General features: G+C 40.3%; 1 protein-coding gene across 1 annotated transcript in view; it reads right to left on the bottom strand.

Moving 5' to 3' along the window:
- Positions 1-25,564, bottom strand: part of otofa (otoferlin a) — a 374,531-nt gene that overhangs the window by 146,747 nt on the left and 202,220 nt on the right. Inside the window, exon 6 of the mRNA XM_072278846.1 lies at positions 19,052-19,070. Coding sequence (XP_072134947.1) covers positions 19,052-19,070 — 19 coding nt within the window. The remainder of the gene's footprint in view (positions 1-19,051; positions 19,071-25,564) is intronic.

Below are 25,564 nucleotides of genomic sequence, written 5' to 3'. Positions count from 1 at the left end.
TGATTGAGGCTGATCTGAGTCATTTGATATTAGAAGATGTGGTAAAAACGTTAAATGTCTTTACAGTTTTCCTTTCCTCAAACAGGAATTAAGTTCACAAAAGACCACCATCCACTAAATCAAATGATTACCACCAAGAACTATTTGAATACTTGTCAATAGTTGAATTTTGAGTCTTGGTTTAATTGGGCCTGAGGGGCCTACATGGTTCTGGTGGGCCAATGGTGATGCTCACCGGGCTGTTTTAATTACATGAAGCTCAACTGCCAACTGAAGTGAATGTTTGGTCTGTGGCCAAGAGATGGGCCAAAGACCATAATCACAGGCTTGGAAGAAGTGCACAACCTCTACTGATACCTATATTTCTCTTAAAGCTTCAAACTTGATGTATAAAATTCTTGATCCAGATAATCTTTTGATTGTGTTAATTATAACAAATTATATTTCTGCCTGCAATTATTTCTATTAGGCATGAACAGCTCCAATCTGCTGTGCGTCAACATCTCCAGGACCCAATATGTTGGTCAGAAGTTGCTAAGGCTCAAACGTCCAGAAGGGCCTATGCCATGCTGTATCTCTAAATAAATACAATAAATCATTGATGCAATCATGCCAGTGGATCTACTTCATTAGGAGTATGAATAGATTTGATATATCTTGCAAGTTTCTACAGATGTTCCGTGGAAAGCATTCTGACTGGTTCATCACAGCTCCAAAGCACATGATCGTAAAAGGCTACAGAGGATTGTAGATTCAGCCAGCACACCTGTTCCCTCAAGAAGTTGGCATCCATTACTAAGGATCCTCACAATCCCGCAATGCCCTCATAATGTTACCACTTTTGGGGAGGAGGTTCAGGTGCCTTAAGACACACACTCAACTATTTTGGTATAGCTTCTTCCCCTCTGCCAACCGATTTTTGAATAGCCGATGAACACCCTCCTCATTATTCACTTTTATACACTATTACACTGATGCAACAAAACAACCCATTTCATGCTAGTGATAATAAATGTGATTCTGAATGTTCCTAATATTTTGTAGATTTTGTAAAGGATGCTATACTTGGACTATGCCGAGTAAGACCTTCTTTCGTTCCCATACTTCGCCCATACATTTATTGGTTTTCCCAGTTAGTTTAATGGCTTCACACCACCTTATTTAACCTTTATCTGATGTGCCTAGAGGATAATTCATGGTCATGATATGATCTTACTTTCTTCCACTGTGTTTTAGAATTACCATTCTGCCATTTTTTTGAGTTATTGATCAATGCTGTCTCTTATCCTGTGATTAATTAGAAGACCTGTCCTTATAATTGACCTAATTATCTTTCCATTAGGAACCTAATCTGGGCCTTGCTGAAATGAAAACCATTTCAATTGTGTCATTCTTCTTGACTGTAGAAATGTTGTCAGTGTTTCAAGAAAAGGAACCCTTCTTCTCTTTTAGTTATGCGTTAGCATAATTAATATACTTGGTTCTAGTAATTCATATATAGCTCAAGAAAACATCCGGAGATTATAATCTTTAGGTCCAGTTCTTTAGTTTATCTCTCAGTTTATAATACGCCCACCCCCAAACAAATAGATGAACTGAGTCGCATCCCAGCACTTTGTTCATGTTAAAATGGCATTGTGGATCACCAAATGCAGCTTGTGGAAATAAAGAGCAAGATCTTCAATTGTGAGGTTCACTGAAGGTGATTATTGCATTTCCCTATACAGCACTGTACCAAAGAGGATATTGTTTCTTCCCACAGTTGTTACCAATGGGCACAGCAAGTGCAATTTCTGCAGCCAAATCTTAAAGGAATACATTGGCCACCAGCTATTGAAACTGTAGGTGCTACAGTGATGGGAATGTGGTCCCAGGTGGACTGAGGGACCTGGACTCCGGCGAAATGGTGCTCATATGCTGCTGCTGGGCTGCAAATTGGCATGAAGAGCCGGGGAAGTAGAGGGTGTTCCTTGTCCTTCATATGTAATAGCAGCTGAAATTTTCAGATCATGTCAATTCCCTCAAGGAAGTGTCATATATGTCCTGTAAACATAGTTTCTCCATCAAATACAAGTGGTCGGATATCCTAGCAGAAAAGACAGTGGAACAGCAATGGCAGGTATTCTTGGGAATAATGCACAAGGTGCAAAATCAGTTCATCCCCCGGAGAAGGAAGGATTCAAAGGGGGGAAAGTGGCCACAGTGGTTGACAAAGGATGTCAGAGATAGCATAGCATTAAAAAAGAAGTATAACAGAGCTAAGGTGAGTGGGAAGACGGATGATTGGGAAAGTTTGAAGGAGCAACAGAACTTAACTAAAAAGGCAATACAGGGAGAAAAAATGAGGTATGAACACAAGCTAGCTAGGAATATAAAGGAGGATAGCAAAAGTTTTTTTTAGGTATGTGAAGAGAATGAAGATAGTTAAGAACAATGTTGGGCCCTTGAAGAATGAATTGGGAGAAATTGTTATGGGAAACAGAGAAATGGCAGACAAATTTAATAAGTACTTTGGATCTGTCTTCACTAGGGAAGACACAAGCAATCTCCCAGATGTATGGATGGGCCAAGGACATAGGGTAACAGAGGAACTGAAACAGATTGACATTAGGAAGGAAACGGTGATGAGTAGACTGATGGGACTGAAGGCTAACAAATCCCCAGGTCCAGATGGTCTGTGTCCTAGGGTACTAAAGGAGGTGGCTCTGGAAATTGCGGATGCATTGGTGATCATTTTCCAAAGTTCCTTAGATTCAGGATCAGTTCCTGAGGATTGACGAATTGCTAATGTTATCCCACTTTTTAAGAAAGGAGGGAGGGAGAAAACAGAGAACTATCGCCCTGTTAGCCTAACATTAGTAGTGGGGAAGATGCTAGAGTCCATTATTAAAGATGAAATAGCGGCATATCTTGATAGCAGTGATAGGATTGGGCCGAGCCAGCATGGATTTACCAAGGGCAAATCATGCTTGACTAATCTATTGGAGTTTTTTGAGGATGTAACCAGGAAGATAGACGCGGGAGATCCAGTGGATGTGGTGTACCTTGACTTTCAGAAGGCATTCGATAAGGTACCACATAGGAGATTGGTGGGTAAAATCAGAGCTCATGGCATTGGGGGGAGGATATTGACATGGATAGAAAACTGGTTGGCAGATAGAAAGCAAAGGGTAGCAGTGAATGGGTGTTTCTCGGAATGGCAGGTGGTGACTAGTCGGGTGCCACATGGCTCAGTATTGGGACCACAGCTGTTTACGATTTACGTCAATGATTTAGAGGAAGGCATTGTGAATAACATCAGCAAGTTTGCTGATGATACTAAGCTGGGTGGCAGTGTGGCATGTGATGAGGATGTTAGGAGTATTCAAGGTGACTTGGATAGGCTGGGTGAGTGGGCAGAAACTTGGCAGATGGCATTTAATGTGAATAAGTGTGAGGTTATTCACTTTGGGAGCAAGAACAAGAAGGCAGATTATTATCTGAACGGTGTGGAGTTAGGTAAGGGAGAAATACAAAGAGATCTAGGAGTACTTGTTCATCAGTCTCTGAAGGTGAATGAGCAAGTGCAGCAGGCAGTGAAGAAGGCTGATGGAATGTTGGCCTTTATTACAAAGGGAATTGAGTACAAGAGCAAGGAAATCCTTTTGCATTTGTACAGGGCCCTGGTGAGACCACACCTGGAGTATTGTGTGCAGTTTTGGTCTCCAGGGTTAAGGAAGGACATCCTGGCTGTGGAGGAGGTGCAGCGTAGGTTCACTAGGTTAATTCCTGGGATGTCCGGACTGTCTTACGCAGAGAGGTTAGAGAGACTGGGCTTGTACATGCTGAAATTAAGGAGATTGAGGGGGGATCTGATTGAGACATATAAGATTATTAAGGGATTGGACACGATAGAGGCAGGAAATATGTTCCAGATGCTGGGAGAGTCCAGTACCAGAGGGCATGGTTTAAGAATAAGGGGTAGGTCATTTAGGACAGAGTTGAGGAGGAACTTCTTCTCCCAGAGAGTTGTGGAGGTGTGGAATGCGCTGCCTCAGAAGGCAGTGGAGGCCAGTTCTCTGGATGCTTTCAAGAAGGAGCTAGATAGGTATCTTATGGATAGGGGAATCAAGGGTTATGGGGACAAGGCAGGAACCGGGTATTGATAGTAGATGATCAGCCATGATCTCAGAATGGCGGTGCAGGCTCGAAGGGCCGAATGGTCTATTTCTGCACCTATTGTCTATTGGAAGATGATGAAGGTAGGTGTGTCACCTTCAGAGAATTAATAACAGGAAATGAAGAAATGACAGATATATTAAATCAGATTTTTGAACTTTTCTTCAACATGTGGAGGATCAGCAAGATCTTGGAGTCTATGTCCACAGGACACTTAAAGCTGCTGCGCAGGTTGACAGTATTGTTAAAAATGTGTATGGTGTGTTGGCCTTCTTCACCTGTGGGATTGAGTTCAAGAGCCAGGAGGTAGTGTTACAGCTATACAAGACCTTGGTCAGACCCCACTTGAAATACTGTGTTCAGTTCTGGTCACCTCACTATAGGAAGGATGTGGATACTATAGAGAGAGTGCAGAGGAGATTTACAAGGATGTTGCCTGGATTGGAGAGTGTGCCTTATGGGAATAGGTTGAGTGAACTTAGTCTTTTCTCCTTAGAGTGTCAGAGGATGAGAGGTGACCTGATAAAGGTGTATAAAATGATGGGAGGCATTGATTAGCAGCTCACATCAAAGTTGCTGGTGAATGCAGCAGGCCAGGCAGCACCTCTAGGAAGAGGTACAGTTGACGTTTCAGGCCGAGACCCTTCGTCAGGACTAACTGAAGGAAGAGTGAGTAAGGTACAGACTGTAACATGGTGGTGAGGTCCAGGCCTAGAGCGTATTGATGTGACAGGGACCAGGTATTAGAGCAAGGAATGACCTGATGTTTAAACAGTGAGCAGGATGGATTGAAAAGGCAGGGTCTGGACTGGAGGTGAGGATTGGATTGCTCACTGCTCCTCAATGTTTGCTCCATTCTTTGCTGCACTAAGGCTGAGGCAGTCGGCCTGCTCTGCCTGCTCCGAGCTTTGATATGTTTCCTCCACTGTGTAATGAAATCAAACTGAAATTGTAGGCCTGCACAGTGTCTTTGGACCCACTTTTGTTCCGAATGCTGTTGCTTGCTTTTATTGTTTGCACAATTTGTGTTTCTTTTTTCCTCTCTCTGTGCATTTGGTATTTGTTGGTCTTTTGGGTTCCTTGTTTTGTGGCTGCCTGTAAGCAGACAAATCTAAAGGCTGTATAGTTTATATATACTTTGATAATAAACGTAATTTGAACATTGAGTTCCTCCAGCAGTTTAGGAAAGCTGATATAATCAAACCTAGTCAATGCAGTTTTATTAAAGGTAATTTGTTGGAATTCTTTGAGGGTGTGACATGGAGAACTGAGACAGCAGAACCTGTAGATGTGCTGCATTCAGGTTTGTAAAAGGCATTTGACAAGTTGTCACATAAGAAATTGTTGCATAAATTAAAGGCCCTAGTTAATGGAGAAAGTGTGCTAGCATAAAACAAAAACTCACTGTTACACAAAAACAGAGACATAAAATGCACAAAATTTACATTTCCTATGGTTCTTGACCAGACTGTCTTAATTCCAACATTAAGCCCTTTGGACGAGACACTGGCAGTATGGAAGAATGGAGGAAACAGCTGAGATTCCGTTTTCTTTTGCTTTACAAAGATGCAAGCCAGTACCTGAACGGTGTGACATGTGGCTTTTTGTCTTTGCTATCATTGCTTCTGCAATCACAAAATCAATCATATCATTTGTGTGTTTGGTGGTGGCCACAGCAGGTTTACCCACTGAAAATATTCAAAAGCAGCAATGAAATACAATCGGAATAAAACAAAAGCAAAATCATCCAGAAAACATCTTTATAAATGCTAACTTAGTGGTAATTTACAACAAACCCACACATTTCTGAAATTGCAGGACTAGCCAATCACAGCATTCCTTGTAGAGCTAAAATATTAGAATATTATATCAACACTCTATAGTTAGAAGGCGAATAGCTTCAGTGAAATTCCTTCCAAACATAATTTGATATTTGGGTAATAGATGACCAACAAAAGTAATGAAAACATAAGCAATGTGATAATGTGTCACAATACAGTAGCAATTTATTTGTAAATAATCAAGCAAAGGATTTTTGAACAATTGCCCCTTTATACATATGATTTCTCCTCCTATTAAGTTCCTAAATACAAATGCAATCAGCATCTTACATCAAAGTTGCTGGTGAACGCAGCAGGCCAGGCAGCATCTCTAGGAAGAGGTACAGTTGACGTTTCAGGCTGAGAGCCTTTGTCGACTGTACCTCTCCCTAGAGATGCTGCCTGGCCTGCTGCGTTCACCAGCAAGTTTGATGTGTGCTGCTTGAATTTCCAGCATCTGCAGAATTCCTCGTGTTTGCAATCAGTATCTTGCTACTTTACAAATAGAAAGCAACTCCTTTGCTTTCTGTAATTCCACCCAAGCATGAAACTTATTGGATTCCTTGTGACACTGCGGACATTGATTATGTTAGCTCTTTCGAGTAGCAGAACACAAATACGTTATCTTGACAGCAGCTCAGCATGTTTTCATTTGCCTCTGTTCACATTGGACAGCTTCCACACACTTAAAATGTTAGTCTTGGTGCAGTGCCCACACTGTCAAAAATATGGACATTTCAAGCCAACAGCTTATTTTAAACATAAGGAACAAATCATAGGTGTGGTGGGTGGACTGTGCTGTCACCATGAAAGACTCAACTGGGTGTAGTGGGTGGATGGAGATCCAGTTTGTGCTTCAGGTGGTTGAAAAGAACTAAATTAATATTTTTCAAGGAATTTTCCTGGTGTTCTTTTGGTCTTTCACCCATTTGTAGCCTGGAATCATTTTTGTAAACCTATCCTCCTGTATGGCGGGGTGGAGTTAAGGCTAATTTATACTTCTGCGTAGTAGCCTACGCAAGTGGCCTACACCATTGTAAGCATTTATACTTGTGCGTTGATGTGTCTGCGTCGCTCTGCAATTCACCGCCAAAACGCTAGTTGGCAGTGGGGTTTCTATGCCACTGTGTTGAGTTTCTTCGTGTTGAAACTCAACACGAAGAAACTCAAACTTCAAACAATGGCAACTGAAACTGAAGGATGGTGAATTTTCTGTGCTTGTCCGGCCACTGACAGATATAGATGAGGAAATGTATTTCAAATATTTTTGGATGTCGGCAGGTAGATTTGATGATTTGGTTCATCGTCTCCAACCACTTATTTCCTATCAGTGTACGCACAGTATACTCAGAGACTGGCAATCACCATTCGAGTTTTAGCTTCTGGTGGAAGTCAACAGGCTGTAGCAGCTAGCTACAAACTGGTATATTACTGATCAAGCCTTATGCATTGACATCCAAATCATTTATATAAATAACAAGAGTCTCAACACCGAACCCTGCGAACACTGTGAACCAATTTTAATCCTTCTAACAAATTCTTCCTGGATATCATGGGACTTAACCTTTCACACCATGTGGGACCTTTTCAAAGATGATGCTAACTTCCAAGTAGAGTACATCCACTGTCCTACCTTCATTTATCTTTTTGCTCACTACTGCAAAAATCTTTAAAAGAGTTGTTAAGCAAGACTTCCCATGCACAAAACCATGTTAACTCCTCTTAATCAGACTCCATCTATTCAAATGGTAGTAAATTCTGTTTCTCAGAATTCCTTCCAGTAACTTCCCCATTACTGATGTCAGGCTGACTAGCCTGTAATTACCTGGCTTGTCCTTGCTAGCCTTTTTAAACAAAAGAACAACTTTCACCAACTTACAGTCTTCAGGAACTGTATATAGTTGATGAAACCGTATAATTGTGGATGCAAGGGCTTCCACAATTTTCTCTCTAGCCTCCCACAAAGCCCAAGGATGCACTCCGATGGATTTATCCTCTTCAATGGTCTGAGAGGCTGCAAATATCTCCTTCCTGGTAATATGAATGCCTTCTGAAACATCCACTTGTTTTCCCTTATCTCTCAAGCAATCATAATTTTCTCCTCAGTCAACAGTGAGGAGAAATAATTGCCAATATATCCCATCCATCTCCAGTGACTCAAGACATAAGTGAATCTACTGATCTCTGAGGGGACCTACTCTCTCCCTAGTCACCTTTTTACTCTTAATATAGCTGTAGAACCTTTTAGGATTTTCCCTGACCTTACTTGCCAGATCCATCTCAGTTCCTCGCTTTGACCTTCTGAATTCCCTCGAGTATTCTTCATCTTTTTTACATAGTCATCAAGAGATTTGCTCCATCCCCCAAACCCAATGTTTGCTTTCCTTTCCTTGACCAGAGCTTGAATATCTCTCATCAACTAAGGTTCCCTAAACTTGGCAGATTTACTCTTCACCCCAGCAAGATATTGCTGTTCCTGGATACTCTTAAAAGCCTCCCATTTGCCATTCATTCTTTTCCTTTCAAACAGACTCAGCCAAATAATCTTTGCTATACCCTTCTAATTTCCACCAAATCAGCCCGTTCCAGTTTTCATCCTTAACCTATGGACCTGACCTATCTTTTTACATCACTATCCTAAAACTAATAGCATTATGGTCACTACAGCCAAAGCACTCCTTGACTGCTTCTTCAGTTACTTGCCTGCCTTATTCCTAACAAGCCCAGTATTTCAGCCTCCCAAGTAGGGCCCTCTACTTATTCACTCAGAAAACTACCTTAGGCATATTTCATAAATTCCACTCCATCCATGCCCTTAACGTTCTAGATAGCCCAGTCAACACTGTGGAAGTTAAAATCTTCCTCTAGTACAGCCCTATTATTCTTATAACTATGAGCAATTTCTCTAACATGCTCCTCAAACACTGAAATAAATGCAGTTGAAGGAATGAGTCTTCCCGTCCCTGCCTTTATTTTGCTCCTGGCTATTCTAATTACGACTCCCTCTCACTGGTTACCGCTTTATCCCATGGGTTGCTCTTGCTCAGTGTCATCCTCTGGCCAATCCAGTTAAAACCTCCCAGCCCTACTCGCAAATTTTCCCTCTTTGGTTCATGCAACCTGTCCTTTTTCGACAAGGGTCCAAGAATCTGAACATCTGCCTCCCTGCACCAGCTCCTCAGCCCCAAATCCCTTTACTTCTGACCTTGATGGCACGTGGCAGAATAATCCGGAGATTACTAATCTCGAAGTCCTTCATTTTAACCTCTTACCTTATCACCTATTCACATTCTAAAGACTCATTTCTTATTCTACCTATGTTATTGATACCAACATCTACAATGACCTCTGGCTGTTGACACACCCCTTGAGAATTCTGTGCATCTGCTTAGAGACATCCTTGACCTTGGCATCTGGAAGGCAACATACCATCATGAGATCTCTTACGAGACCAAAGAATCTCCTATATTTCCTTTCTATCAAGCTTGCTATCATTATTGCCCTGTCTGACTGCATCCTTCCCTTCTGAGCCTCAGAGCCAGTCACAGCATCAGAGATCTGACTACTGCTGCTAGCCCCTGAAAGAACATTACCCTCAAGTGTATCCAAGAGTATATACTTGTTTGTGAGAGGAATGGCCATAGCGGGATCCCTGAAATGAATGCCTACTCCTCCTTACAATTCTTCGAACTCATCCATATATCTGTAGCCTGTACCCTGGGTGTGACCACCTCAGTAATGATGTTATCTATGAGGTTCTCAGCCTCCTGGATGGCTTGAGTACACTTAGTTCCAGCTCCAGTTCCTTGAGTGATGGAATTGGGTGTGCTTCCTGCAGAAGTGATCACCAGGGAGACCATGAGGTTCCCTGAATTCCCACAACTTGCAGAAGGAGCGATCCACTGCCTACTGCCACCCTGCTTGCACCAAATCAAATCAAAAACAAAATTGGTATGTTCTTTCCTGTGCTCTTTCACTGAAACCTCCTTTAAACCAAGGCCTCATCTCCATAATCTTACAATTTCTGCTTCAAGAAGCCATTCTGCTTAGCCATACCTTCCTCCTATTGCATAAAGTACTCTTTAGTTAGCCAGGCAACACATACAAAATGCTGGAGGAACTCAGCAGGCCAGGCAGCATCTATGGAAAAGAGTACAGTTGAAGTTTGGGGCCAAAACACTTCATCAGAACAGGAGAAAAATTCATTATTTCTTTCTTTCTGTATTTGCACAGTTTGTTGGGTTTTTCTGCACTTCGGTCGTTGTCCATCCTGTTGGGTGTGATTTTTCATTGATTCAGTTATGTGATTACCCACAAGAAAATGAATCTCAGGGTTGTATATCATGACATATGTGTACTTTGATATGAAACTTACTTTGAACTTCTGAACTTTGATTCTTTGGAATCTCCACTGTATATTACTGTCAGCCAGAATAATAATCTACTTCCAGTAACTTTGCCAATTTTTATCTATTGTTGCCAATTTTATTTAATGAGCTTCATTCTTAAATGATCTCAAATTATAACAATACCAATCACATTTTCCTCAATGATGCTCACTACTTCATTATCAAAATACTCAATAAAGTTAGTTGGGCACAATCACCAAATGCAAAAGCAATATGGATATTCTATGTTCCAATTACTTATATCTTTGAATACAAGCATTTATTCACTCCATCTCCCACTGATTACACAATTAGTTACACAACAATTTTCACTACAAAACACCTTCAATAATAGGTTGGAGAAGCCTTTCACTCTGGTTGCGTTAATTGTCCCAAAGAGGAGCCTTTCATCAAATATCCCAATCCATGAATTGGGTTACAAAGGTTTCATTGCCAAATGAACTGTGCTTCATTCCCAGAATCAGCTGCTGTTTTTGAGATTAATACAACCTACATGGTCTTAATCTATATTATTAACCTATCTGGCTGAATAGGTTAATAATGTAAATGTAAGAAATTAATATAAATAATATAGGAAATTTAATTTTTAAAATTTGTTTGCATCTCGTATGCATTTACAACAATCTTAGCTTAAATATCCCCTTTTCCTGTAAATACTGCATCAATTCAAATCATTATAATAAAAGACTATGGTCTGACATATGTACCTATTCAAGTAGCATTAGTAACGTGAGAGTCCCCTTTTGTCTACATTGCTTGTTCAGCAAATTACAAAAAACACATCTGCCCTTCAAATACCTGGGATCTATAGATTCTTTGTTAGCATACAAAAAGAGAAAAAGAATTCAACTTCCATTCTATGAAATGGTAATTGCACATTTATTGGTTTCACTGTCTTAACCCTGTGAATGTCTTCAATCGGCATTTCATAATTATAAATTTTTTGTAAGGTCACTGGCTATTAAACCAGTCAAAATGTTTAGCATTGCAATATCCTTTGCTTCATACCAAATGAACAATCCTCTGTAAAAAAGAAAACATTTGTCTTTTGCTTGACTACAGTGAACAATCCAATGAATCGGATTTGTGTGAATCAAGGAAACATTTTGAGGCTCAACAAACAATCTGCTGGAGACAGTCAACAGGTCAAGCAGCATTTGTGTGGGGAAGGGTAATAGGCATCTGTTAGTCTCATGAGACCATGGATTTGCGCCTTGGAAGGTTTCCAGGGCACAGGCCTGGGCAAGGTTGTATGGAAGACTGGCAGTTGCCCATGCTGCAAGTTTCCCCTCTCCACGCCACCGATGTTGTCCAAGGGAAGGGCATTAGGACCCATACAGCTTGGCACCAGTGTTGTCGTAGAGCAATGTGTGGTTAAGTGCCTTGCTAAAGGACACAACACGTTGCGTCAGCCAAGGCTTGAACTAGCGACCTTCAGAATACTAGACGAACGCCTTAACCACTTGGCCACATCAAGTCAAAATCTTGAATTATGAAGTTCATTTTGAGGCTCATTTGATTGATGGCCAAATGGCCCCATAATTATCTGATGCATATTTTATATCTTTTCCTATTTAGATGGACTGTTTTACTTTTCCATTAAGTCACTAAAATGCATATGCTTTTTTTCTCAGTATGCAATATGAAAAATTCCAAATTTTCCAACATTTGTAGTGCAGTACAGTTTTCTTAAGACTTGGATTTCTTGGAATTAGCCGTTGTAGTATAATTGGGTTTATCATCAAATTGGCATAATTAATGGCCACTTCATTCTACTTCTTGAACTTATGACATTCACAAAGTTAAATGACATCTCAACATCAAAGCTGTTAAAATTTACAATGTTCAAAAGCATATTTTAGCTCAAGCAGAGAGTACAGGCATGGTTCACTTTTGGAGTGGGTTTGGTGAGGTTTCAGGTTCTGCTGGCAGTTTTAAAAATAAACCAGTTAAATAAATAAATCAATTGGGGCAGATAAAGTCCTGCTGCAGAAAATATAAGATGACTGTAAATCATTATAACTGCTAGACTTTGAAGGAGATAGTTATGGTGAGATTTCCTATTTGGAGAAAGCTCTACAGTTATGCAACAATGTTTTCTTCCTTGAGTGCAGTAATTATGAAACAAATTTTTGTCTCTTACATTTCTGTTCTAAGGTGAAACAAAGAACATCCATAGATTCTGTGATATTTAGGAACAATTTTATATTCATTGTTGAACATGTTCTTAACATTAGAAAATTTTCTAAAATGGAAATTGAATGCAATACTATGCTGAAATTGTATCTTGGTTGTTAAGGAATGTATCATGGGGGTCACTTCTTTTAAACACACACAGAAGACATTGTCAAAGCATAAATAGTTATTTCCTTGAACAATTGAACTACAATTTTATAAATTTTAGAACTTACACAGTTTTTTTCCAAATTCACTGGTATGAGGAAATAGTAACTGATGTATGTTAAAAGAATTGAAGTTTTAATCAAGTTCAAAGTTCAAAGCAAATGTGTTATCAAAGTACATATATGAGATTCATTTTCTTGCAAGTATACTCAATGAAACCATAATAGTATAATAATCATAATAAAATCAATGAAAGACTGCACCAACTAGGCATTCAACCAAAGTGCAAAAGACAACAAACTGTGCGAATACAAAAAGAAATAAGTAATAATAAGTAAATAAACAATAAATATCAAGAAAATGAGATGAAGAATCTTTGAAAGTGAGTCCATAGGTTGCGGGAACATTTCAGTGATGGGGCAAGTGAAGTTCAGTGAAGTTATCCCATTTGGTTCAAGGGCCTGATGGTTGAACGGTAATAACTGTTCCTGAACCTGGTGGTCTGAGTCCTATGGCTACTCTACCTTCTTCCTGATGGCAGCAGCAAGAGGTGAGCGTGAGCTGGGTGGTGGGGTCCCTGATGATCAATGCTGCTTTCCTGCGACAATGCTCTGTGTAGATGTGCTCAGTGGTGGGGAGGGCCATGTTCACTACTTCTTGTAGGATTTTCCATTCATGGACATTTGGTGTTTCCATAGCAGGCTATGATGCAGCTAGACAGTACACTCACCACCACACTTCTACAGGATAGATAGATGTCATGTTGAATCTTTGCAAACTCTTAAGGAAGTAGAAGCTTTCTTCATAATTGCACTTATGTACAGGACGCAGAACAGATCCTCTGAAATGATAACAGCAAGGAATTTAAAGTTGCTGACCCTCTCCACCTCTGATCCTCCAATGAGGACTGGCTGATGGTTCTCTGATTTCCTCCTCCTGAAGTCAACAATCAGCTTCTTGGTCTTGCTAACATTGAGTAAGAGGTTGTTGTTATGGCACCACTCAGTCAGATTTTCAATCTTCCTCTGCTATGCTCATTCATCAACAACTTTGATTTAGCCTAAGACAGTGATGTCATCAGAAAACTTGAAAATAGCATTGGAGCTGTGCTTAGTCACAGAGTCATAAGTGCAAAGTGAGTAGAGCAGGGAGCTAAGCACACAGCTTCGTGGTGCACCTGTGCTCATGGAGATAGTGGAGGAGATTTTGTTGCCAATCTGAACTGACTGGGGTCTGCAAGTGAGGAAATCGAAGAACCAATTCTTGAGGCCAAGGTCTTGAAGCTTATTAACTAGTTTTAAGGGGATGATGTCATTGAATGTTAAAGATATTAAAATTACTATATGGAAGTAACTTTGATCTTAAACATAACTAAAAAAAGTAGAATACTGATATAAGTAATATCTGCTTATAAATTGCTATATATCATAAATTATATGTTATAAATTACTGTAGCTTGCACATTGCACATTTAGATGGAGACTTAATGTAAAGATTTTTACTCCTCATGTACATGAAGGATGTAAATAATAAAGTCAATTCAATTCAATTCTTTGGGATCAATACATTTCAGTTAAAAATATGATTTTAAACATGTTTTTTGAACAAAAATAATAAAGCATTAAATTATACTTTTTGGCAAAGTGTGATCATAAATGGCATGATCTTTTGTTTAACATGCCATGAAGCAATGATGAAGTGATAACCCACTCAAGCGGCAAGTAAACTGTGGGGTCCTGAGAGTATTTAGTGCCTAGTCTCTAATAAAAATTATACTGTCTTTTGTTATCTGGAGAAATGCTCCATAATCTTCATAATTTGCTGACAAGAATGCTGCTAACTATTTGCTTTGGCCCCTGTTCTGTCTGTGGGAAGCAACTCATCACTATGCAGCTTGCTGCAATGAAATAGCAGAAGCCATAGTCTAAATCTGATGGCCAGTTTGAGACCACCACACCTGCTCCAACAACTAGAAAGGAACACCTTGAATAAATAGTCCATGATCCAGGACCCCAAATTTGGGCCACCGGTACCATCTGGGGGGAATAATTCTTATAGTGATTTTTGGCAAGGTATACACCCCTAGTGCTAGAAAATATGTGATAGCATTGCAAAGCGGTGGTAGCTTTCTGTGAGGAGGTCTGGGAGTTGCACCTCCATGCTGTAAGAACCATGATCCCATGGTGCTTTAGCTATGAATTATGTCAGGTACCTGTCCCCTTACTTTGCTCAGATGATGAACCTCCTAGAGAAGAATCCTTCTGTGTATGAGGCCTTCAAGACAGGCCAATTCTCAGTGCAGCTGTCAAGTAACAACCTTTTTGGGCAGATCCCTGTGGACCAGGCTATTGAAGCCACAGTGAACAAAGACACATAGACTCCTGGAGGCATATCACAGTTCAGCCTGAAAGCTGGAGCTAGAATGAGAGACTAGAGGAAGACCCACCAGCAAAGAAATTTCATGACCCAATAAAAACCAACAAGCTGAAAACATTCAGTGATATGTGTAAGAAGAGAGAAGTGAAATCAAATGGGAGGGTAATCATCTTGAAAGCAGACAGGTCTTTGTTTGGATGCATCATAGTGATGGCACAAGGGCGCAGTCTACGTATGGAGGACATCCATTCTCATCCCCTTGGACCATTGCCCTGGGCCCTGTCCACATCAGAAGGATTGCTGAGAAAGACAAATAAAGCTACTTTAGCCACAACCTTGCAAAAAAATGTAGCAGTAGAAGAGCAACTACCAGGAAACCCTGCTACAGTGGTTGATGGAATGAACTTGGTCCAAAGAGTGAAAGGTGATCAAGTTACTTTCAGAGATGTTGCCACAATAATTCTGGGTATGGCTGTGAGAGAAGGCAGTCAGAGTAACAGAATAGATGTTGTGTTCAACACATATAAGGAGAATTCTATCAAGAATAGTGAAAGATCTCTACTGGGTGAACAGACTGGTCATGAGTTGTAAGGTATCACAGGCACACCGATGGTGAGGCAGTGGAGAAGCTTCCTGACCAAAGTCAGTAACAAAAATAGTCTCATTAGCTTCATAGTCCATGAATGGAGGAAGGCGGAGTACAGAGCAAAGCTACAGGAGAAGATTCTGTATGCAACTGTGAATGATAAATGTTACAGAATTACATCTCAAGACAGTGTGGAGGTGTCAGCTCTTCAGTGTCAACAAGAAGAAGCAGATGGCCACCTACTTCTCCATGCTGCCCATGCCACAAGAGAGGGATACCAATCTGTAGTGATCTGCTCAGAAGACACAGATGTCTTTATCATGTCTTTAGCATTTTGTGACAAGATTGAGCCCCCATTATTCCAGAAGTGTGGCACTAGAACCTGTACAAGGCTTGTAGACATCAGGAAGGTTGCTGCCACTGTTGGCATAGAGGTTTGTAGGGCTCTCATCGGGTTGCACGCATATACAGGAGGTGACACTGTAAGCGCTTTTGCAGGCAAAGGGAAGACAAGTGCCCTAAAACTTCTGACCAGCAACAGGGAAACTCAGGACACATTCTTAGAGTTTGGTCAGGAATGGGACCTCTCCCCAGAACTGATGGACAAACTGGAGGCATTTACATGTTTCCTGTATACCCCAAAAGCATCGACCACCAAGGTCAATGAGCTCAGGTATCACCTTTTCTGTGCCAAAAAAGGTGAAATCGAAAGTCATTAACTCCCACCATGCAAGGACTGCTTAACAAAACATGCACAGCAAGCCAACTACCAGGCTGGTATATGGAGATGATGTTTGGAGAAGGACCCACAAGTGCCAAGCCCTGTTGGCAGAGGATGGAAGATGGAGAGAGAAGAGGAAGCTGAACAGTTGGTTGTGCACTGGATGGAAGGCCAGCAAGCACCCGATGCCGTCCTGGATCTACTGGCCTGTAACTGTCCAAAAAAATGTTCACTCCCAAGATGTATGTGTGTTGTAAATGGCCCCATGTGTACTGACATGTGTAGACTGGCAGACTGTGAGAACTAGGCATCCACCTCAGAGAGTGTGGAAAGTTCAGATGAAGATGTGGAAGACGTGGAAGACTTGGAAAATTATTATGATTATTAATAGGTTGTGAAAGTATGGAAAGCAGTCTTTGATTAAATATATTCATTTTACAACCAAAACGGCCTAGGTTATGGCCCTGTGGAACCCCACATTTGAATTATTGTACTGTAATTCTATATGCTATGACAAAAGCTTATGATTGTTTTGATTTGATACAACAATATGGGAAATATCATGACATTGATAAAACTCCAAAAATCTCTCCAAATGAGGTTTTTTACCTTTTGCGGGGGGGTGTGGGTAACGTTTTCGGCTGTACTGATGTTAATATGGAATATATACAAAAAGTGATTACTTATTTGAAGTATTAAAGCTACCACTGGTGCAATGCTATCACATAGTTTCTAACTCCAGATATATATACCTCGCTAAAAATCACTATGAGCATTATTCCCCTCAGATGGTACCGACCAACCCTGCTGGCTCACAGACTAAAACTAGTGGGGCAGATTATACTCTGTTTTTCTCTATATAAGACCATAACCATAAGAATATAAGACATAGGAGTAGAATTAGTGTGCTCCATGATTCTGACAAGGCTGATCCATTTTACCTTTCAGCCTCAAATTCCTGCTTTCTTCCCATATCCCTTCATGCCCCAAACAATCAGGAATCTATCAACCTCTGCCTTAAATATATGTACAGGCTTGGCCTCCACAACTGCTTCTGGCAACGAATTCCACATTCACCACACTCTGGCTAAAGAAATACTTCTTCATCGCCATTGTAAATGGAAGCCCCTCTATTCTGAGGCTGTGTCCTCTGGTCTTAGACTCTCCCACCATATTTAACATCCACTCCACATCCACTCTATCAAGGCCTGTCACCATTTGATAGCTTTCAATGAGGTCATCCCTCATTCTTCTGAATTCCAATGAATACAGGCCCAGAGTCATCAAAAGCTTTTTGTACGACAAGCCGTTCAAACCTGGAAAAATTTTCGTAAACCTCTTTTGAACCCTCTACAGTTTCAGCACATCCTTTCTAAAGGGCCCAAAACTGCTCACAATACTCCACATGAGGCCTCACCAGTGCTTTATAGTTTCAACATTACATCCTTGCTTCTTGAATTGAATGCTAACGTTGTATTTGCCTTCCTCACCACAGACTCAACCTGCAAGTTAACCTTCAGGGAACCCTGCACAAGGACTCCCTAGTCCCTTTGTGCCTCAGTTTTTTGGATTAGCTCTCCATTTAGAAAATAGTCAACACTTCCATTTTCTTCTACCAAAGTGCATGACCATACACTTCCTAACACTGTTTTCCAGTGCCACTTCTTTGCCCACTCTCTTAATCTGTCTAAGTCCTCTGTAGCCTTTTAACTTCAGCAAAACTACCTGCCCCTCCACCTATCTTCATATCATCTGAAAATTTTGCAACAAAGCCATCAATTCCATCATCCAGATCATTAACATGTAATGTAAAAAGAGTCAATCCCAACGCAGACCCTTTTGGAACACCATTAGTCAGCAACCAGAAAATGCTTCCTCTATTCCCAAACTTTGCCTTCTGCCAGTCAGCACTGCTTTATCCATGTAAGAATCTTCCTTGTAATTCCTTGGGCTCATAACTTGCTAAGCAGCCTCATGTGTGGCACCTTGTCAAAGGCTAAACACAACATCAACTGATTCTCCTTTGTCTATCTTGCTTGATATTTCAACAGATTTGTCAGACATGATTTTCTCTGGAAAATTCCCATGCTAACTATGGCCTATCTTAACACGTGCTTCCAAGTACACAGAGTCCTCATTCTTAATAACTGACTCCAACATCTTTCCAACCTCTGAGGTCAGACTAACTGGCCTATGGTTTCTTTTCTCTGTCTCTGTCCCTTCTTGAAGATTAGAGTGACATTTGCAATTTTTCAGACTTATGGACTTTTTCGGACAGTTGACTGTACTTTCTTCCATAGATGTTGCCTAGCATGCTGAGTTTCTCCAGCATTTTATGTGTGTTGTTACCTCTCCAGCATCATTTTCCAGTGGTCTGATACCCACTCTCGCTTCTCTTTTACACTTTATGTATCTGAAGGAACTTTTGGTATCTCCTTTAAAATTACTGGCTAGCTTACTTTCATATTCCATCTTTACTTTCCTAATGACTTTTTTAGTTTCTTTCTGTGGGTATTTGAAAGCTTCCCAATCCTCTAACTTCTCACTAATTTTTGCTCTATGCCTTCTCTTTGGCTTTTATGTTAGCTTTGACTTCTCTGGTCGTGTCATCTTGCCTTTAGAATGCAGGAACTGTTACCGAAACAGAGGACTACCATTTCCAGATTTCAACCAGTCATGGGGCTCAGCTCAGTCCTAAGTACAAGTATTCCTTTTTGTGAACTTTACAGGAAAAGAGAAAAAACAGGACAGGAAACTGGAGATCAACTGCTGATATCTCAAGTCACTTGTGATTAACAAAGAACTGCAGCTAAAGATTCCAGTGAAAGTATTGATGAAGGGAAAGAAGCACCTTCTGAGCATCCTCAGTTCCCATTACTAAGGGGAGGGAATTGCAATTAAATGGTTAAAGGAATGTATTTGTGCACCTTTTCTTTGTCATACACAAGGACTGGTGTTAAGGGGTCACTACCTTAAGATCTTCTCACTTTACTGTAATATCTTCTGTCCATTATGAAAATTATCCAAGTCTCAAGACTCTTGTCAATCAAACTTAATTTGGTTCTCTACTCGGTGAAATCCAAATGTTGTGTAAGTGCACTACAGGTTGCAGCAACACAACTGAGAACTGATTGTGGTGATACACAAGATATTCTTGCAATTGTGCCATCTAAGACAAGAAATCTTCTTTTGTGGCTGTTTTTAATGGACAGTTACTATTTCTAACACCATTGCCCAAGTTCATAGAAATTTGCAAAACTACAAAAGCATGGTTATTTGACTCATTTACATCAGAATGACTGCCCGATCAATTTGATTACTCTTGTTGCCAAGCAACCTACTGTTGAGTCATCGCTAGGAACATATCAATAATTTACTAGAGAGTGACTGCATGTTGACACGTGATTTTCCAGCAGATATCAAATTTTTATATTAATGACCTTTCAGGGGATATCATGTTTGGAATTGTTAGCTCCGGTTGCTGCTTGTGATGAATACCAACAGAACGAAAGGTGGTGGGGACCAAACAATCCTTTTCTCAAATAGTTATGCTTATACATAACTCTAAAGGCTAGATGGACAAATTAATTTAGTGTATCAAACTGCACATTTTCCTGTTCTGTAAATATTTAGCTGATCATTTACAAAACAATTACCTTTCTTGTTGAGATAAGCTAGTGATTTAAACAAATCAATAATTGTTTTAGGCTTTTTAATAATAATTTCACATTTTGCAGCAAAATGCAACAAGAATTTACAGGTGGTGAGTGAGAGTATTACATTTGTGAAATGGTTACTTTGCGATAATAGATTAATTTTCTCTTCTATAACCATTTATGAACACATTAAAATATTCTAAACTTTGAAAGTCAGTTTTTACTTCCTTCTCAGTTATCTAGAAGAAAATAATCTTTTTTCCAGTTTATGGAAGCTGTCAACAAACAACTTAGCTGCCAGTCAGAGTTATCTTCGAACGCACCTGATTGAATTCTCAAGAGCGTTTGTGTAAGAATTTTGATGTGTTGTTAATAGGAGAGAATCACTTGTGGCCTCTTGTGCAGAGGTAATTTTTTAAATAATTTCGCTTTTCCGTGATTTTCTTTGAAGGGAATAATCTTATGTATTATTTTATCATTAATATAAACAAATATGCACATTTATTTTGTTGCCTAATATATTGCAGATTTTCAGATCTTGAATTTTCAAAATAGTTGCATTCTCTTTTTTTTCAGTTTTTGTCTACTTCTATTATACTATGTCCATCAAATAGTTTGATAAATTTAATTAGGACCTCTAAAAATTGTTAATTTTCACATATTCCAGAGAAATGTTGATGCAGAATTGGTTAAATTGGTTTAAGACATAAAAATCATTGAATGCATTAGATTCTGTTTCACAATCAACAGCTCTGGTAAATTTTGTAAAAAGCTACACAGTTAATCAGGTTCTGTTCTTGAAAACTGTCTGCAACTTGATTTCTCTCTGAATCAAGAACATTTTCTAAAGTTACTAGTATTTTATTGCTCTATATACAGTTGCTGTAATTCTTTCATTTCATAGTAACCCACACATTACTCTTAATTAAACTCGTGGTATACATAAATAATTTATCTATACATCAAAAAATATTTGCCCATAGAACTCAGCTGGTCAAAAGGCATTTGTATGCAGAAAGGATTATCAACATTTCTCCTCATAGATGCAGCTCAGTTTTCTGAGATCCCCCAGCAGACTTGCTTGTATTTCCAGATTCCACCATCTGAAAACGTTTGTGTCTCCATGACGGAAGAGTTTAATATTATTACTATCTTGAAAAATGCTTCAAAAGTGCATAGAAGAATTGTCTCAAATTAGAGTTCTCCAAGATAGGTTTTCAGGGTTGTGGGGAGAAATAAACTAGGTTGGCAGGGGGATGGGAACCAGAATGTTAGTTCAAATGTTGGAGCAGTTGGTGTAAAGGCAGATCCAGGGAGACTGAAGAAGACAGGCAGTGGATAGGACATAAATGCCATCAGTTGGATGGGTTAAAACGTGTTTACTTTAATGTGAGAAATACTAAGAACAAGGGTGATGAATTTAGAGCATGGATCAGTACATGGAATTATGACGCTGTGGTCAATATAAAGTCTTGGCTGTTAAAAGGACAGGATTGGCTGCTTGATATTGTGGGGCTTAGATGTTTCAGAAGGAGTAGGAAGGGAAGAAAAGTGGCAACATTGTGAATCAGGGATAGTATCATGGTTGCAGATCAGGAGGACATCATGGAAAGATCATCTGCTAAGTCAGTATGGGTGGAAATCAGAAACAGATAAAGGAGCAATGATTCTCTCAAGAGTAGTTTATAGGTTGCTAATAGTAACAGGGGCACTGAAGGGCAGATAAGTAAGCAGCTTTTGATAAGGTGCAAAAACATGGTCCTTCATGCAAGAGGTTTAGACGACGTGGAATGTGTAAGGTGTGTTCAGGACGGTTTGCTGACACACTATGTGGACAGACTGACTAGAAGAGAGACAATACTGGATCTAGTAATAGACAATGAACCTAGTCAGGTGATGGATCTCTTGGTGGGTAAGCATTTCAGAGATAATGACCACAACTCCCTGACCTTTCACATGGCAATGCATAAGATATGGGAAAGGATTTAATTGGGAGAGCGTATTAGACAGGAATTTGGGAGTGCAAATTACGAGCATATGTACCTGGGGGAATGTACAACAGAAATGTAGAGGTTGTTTAGGAAGCACTTGTATTGCGTTCTGGATAGGTTTGCCCCACTGAGGCAGGGAGAGGATGGCAGGGTGAGGGAACCATGGTTGACAAGGGTGGTGGAACATTTAGCCAAGAGGAAAAAGGAAGCATACCTAAGGTTTTGGAATAAAAAAATCAGTTGGGGCTCTTAAGATTTATAAGATAGCCACAAAGGACCTAAAAGGGGAATTTAGAAGAGCTAGAAGAGAACGTGGGAAGGCCTTGCCAATTAGGATTAAGGAAAAACCCCAACGTGTCTTTAATAATTACTTTGCTTCAGTGAGGGAGACTTTGATGAAGGTGAGTTAACTATGTAAATCAGGCTAATTTGCTGGAGCATGTCAAGGTTAAGAAAACAGCAATGTTGGGAGCTTTCAAAAAATATACAGCAAGTCTCCAGGGAAACAAGGGGAAAGATTGTTGGGATGTTGACAATGAATTTTGTATCATCCTTAGCCACAGGAGTAGTACCAAAAGATTGGAGGATGGTAATTATTGTTCCATTGTTCAAGAAAGGTAATAGAGGTGATCTTGGGTATCACAGATCAGTGAATCTCACATTAGTGGTGGGCTTACTCAGAAAGTTAGAAGGCATGGGATCCAGGGAAGTTTGGCCAGGTGGATTCAGAATTGGCTTGCCTGCAGAAGGCAGAGGGTGGTGGTGAAGGGAGCACATTCAGATTGGAGGATTGTAACTATTGGTGTCCCACAAGGATCTGTTCTGGGACCTCTACTTTTCGTGATTTTTATTAACGACCTGGATGTGGGGGTAGAAGGGTGGGTTGGCAAGTTTGCAGATGACACAAAGGTTGGTGGTGTTGTAGATAGTGTAGAGGATTGTCAAAGATTGCAGAGAGACATTGATAGGATGCAGAAGTGGGCTGAGAAGTGGCAGATGGAGTTCAACCCGGAGAAGTGTGAGGTGGTACACTTTGGAAGGACAAGCTCCAAGGCAGAGTAGAAAGTAAATGGCAGGATACTTGGTAGTGTGGAGGAGCAGAGGGATCTGGGGGTACATGTCCACAGATCCCTGAAAGTTGCCTCACAGGTGATAGGGTAGTTAAGAAAGCTTATGGGGTGTTAAGCTTTCATAAGTCGAGGGATAGAGTTTAAGAGTCGCGATGTGATGATGCAGCTCTATAAAACTCTGGTTAGGCCACACTTGGATTACTGTGTCCAGTTCTGGTCACCTCACTATAGGAAGGATGTGGAAGCATTGGAAAGGGTACAGAGGAGATTTACCAGGATGCTGCCTGGTTTAGAAAGTATGCATTTTGATCAGAGATTAAGGGAACTAGGGCTTTACTCTTTGGAGAGAAGGAGGATGAGAGGAGACATGATAGAGGTGTACAAGATAATAAGAGGAATAGATAGAGTGGATAGCCAGCACCTCTTCCCCAGGGCACCACTGCTCAATACGAGAGGACATGGCTTTAAGGTAATGTGTGGGAAGTTCAAGGGGGATATTAGAGGAAGGTTTTTTACTCAGAGAGTGGTTGGTGCGTGGAATGCACTGCCTGAGTCAGTGGTGGAGGCAGATACACTAGTGAAGTTTAAGAGACTACTAAACAGGTATATGGAGGAATCTAAGGTGGGGGCTTATATGGGAGGCAGGGTTTGAGGGTTGGCACAACATTGTGGGCCGAACGGCCTGTACTGTGCTGTACTATTCTATGTTCTATGTTAAAACCAATGGAGAGGATTCTTAGGGATTTATGAGCATCTGGAGAGGCATAGTCTTAATAGGCATAGTCAGCATAGTTTTTTGGGAGGCAAATCATGTGTCACGAGGCTGATTGCCTTTTTAGAGGGGGTGACAAAACAAATTGATGAAGGTAGAGCAGTAGATGTGGTGTATATGGATTTTAAATAAGGCCAATGGATTCTCTGTATTTTAGGATTCTTGGGATTTTAGAAAGAGGATGTGAGGCTACTCGATAGAGCTGTATAAGGTTATAAGAGGTATAGATAGGGGACAGCCATTGACTTATTCCCTGGCCAATACCAGAGGACATCTGTTTAAAGTAATGGAGGAAAGTTTATGGGAGATGTCAGAGCTAGATATATTACACAGAAAGTGGTAGATGCCTGGAATGTACTTCTGGGAGTGGTATAATAGGGACATTTAAGAGACTTTTAGACAGTCTCATGGACGCAAGACAGTTATGGGCATACTGGAAGGAAGGGTTATATTAATCATGGAATAGGTTTATATTGGTCAACACAACATCATCGACTGAAGAGCCTGTATTGTGCTACATATTCTATGTAAGTCAGATCATCCACAACCCAGTGATCTCTTATACTGTAGTTTAATATCCAGTTATCTCTTGAACGTGTTGAGCTATTTCATTACCACTAGGGGTCACTAGTTAACAAAATTCCAGGTTGATTTTTTTCTTTTCCTTTTGCTCACATTAGCTGATTAACAATCCTGAAATGTTCCATCAGTCAGTCAATTCACATAATACTGACTGGTGTTAATCCAGCCTGATTTATGCCCTGATAATGTTTGACTCCTAATGGCATACTAAGATAGACAACTTAAGCTTCAGGAAGCTACAATTAAAGTTTACATTCAGGTAGATTTTCATTCTGCAAGTTGTCCATGTAAGTGAATTATAAAACAAAACACTTAAAATAGTCACTCCTGTTAGCATACTCCTGGACCTAGGCAAGGCTCAAACATGGGCTGTTAAGGGAATGCCATGTTTATGCTGCAAAAGTGGCAGACATTGACCGTCTCTAACAAGAATGTTTATCTGCCCATTCTTGATATTCAACTTGCAATACCATCAAGGAGCCCTTAACCATGGGTGACTTAGAGGTCACCATCAGAAACTCAACTGGACTAGCAACAGAAATACTGTGACGACAAGAGAACATCAGTAGTTGGGTATTTTTGTGGTTAGAGATTTATCTCCCGTTAGCCTAAAGCCTTTCCACCACTGGCAAAGTACAGCAAAATGCAGGGTATTCCAATGGGTGGAATACCCTCCATTTTCCCGGATGAGTACAACTCCAATAACGGTCAAGAAATTCGACACCATCTCAGACAAGGACCAGCACATGAACACCATCTACCACCCTAAACTTACATTTCCTCCACTATTTACACAAACTGCAGTAATGTAAACCATTTATAATTCGATTAATAGTATCTCTTAAACCTGTGTCCTTTAAAGCCACGAAGTGCAAGAGCAACAGGAACATGGGAACACCTTCACCTGCAGGTTCCCCTCTCCATGGCACCTTGACCTGGAAGCATATGCTGCTTCTTCATTATTACTGATTCCTAACACGCCAACCCCCACCCCAATAGAACTGAGGGAGCTCCTTTACCAGAAGGACTGCAGTGGTACAAGAAGGTGGCTCTCAACTTAAATATCTGTATTTGAAAAAC

This window comes from Mobula birostris, chromosome 2 (genome assembly GCF_030028105.1).
Source record: "Mobula birostris isolate sMobBir1 chromosome 2, sMobBir1.hap1, whole genome shotgun sequence".
Classification (NCBI taxonomy): domain Eukaryota; kingdom Metazoa; phylum Chordata; class Chondrichthyes; order Myliobatiformes; family Myliobatidae; genus Mobula; species Mobula birostris.
Note: the sequence above shows the minus strand (reverse complement) of the source record. Positions and strands in the feature narration are given on the sequence as shown.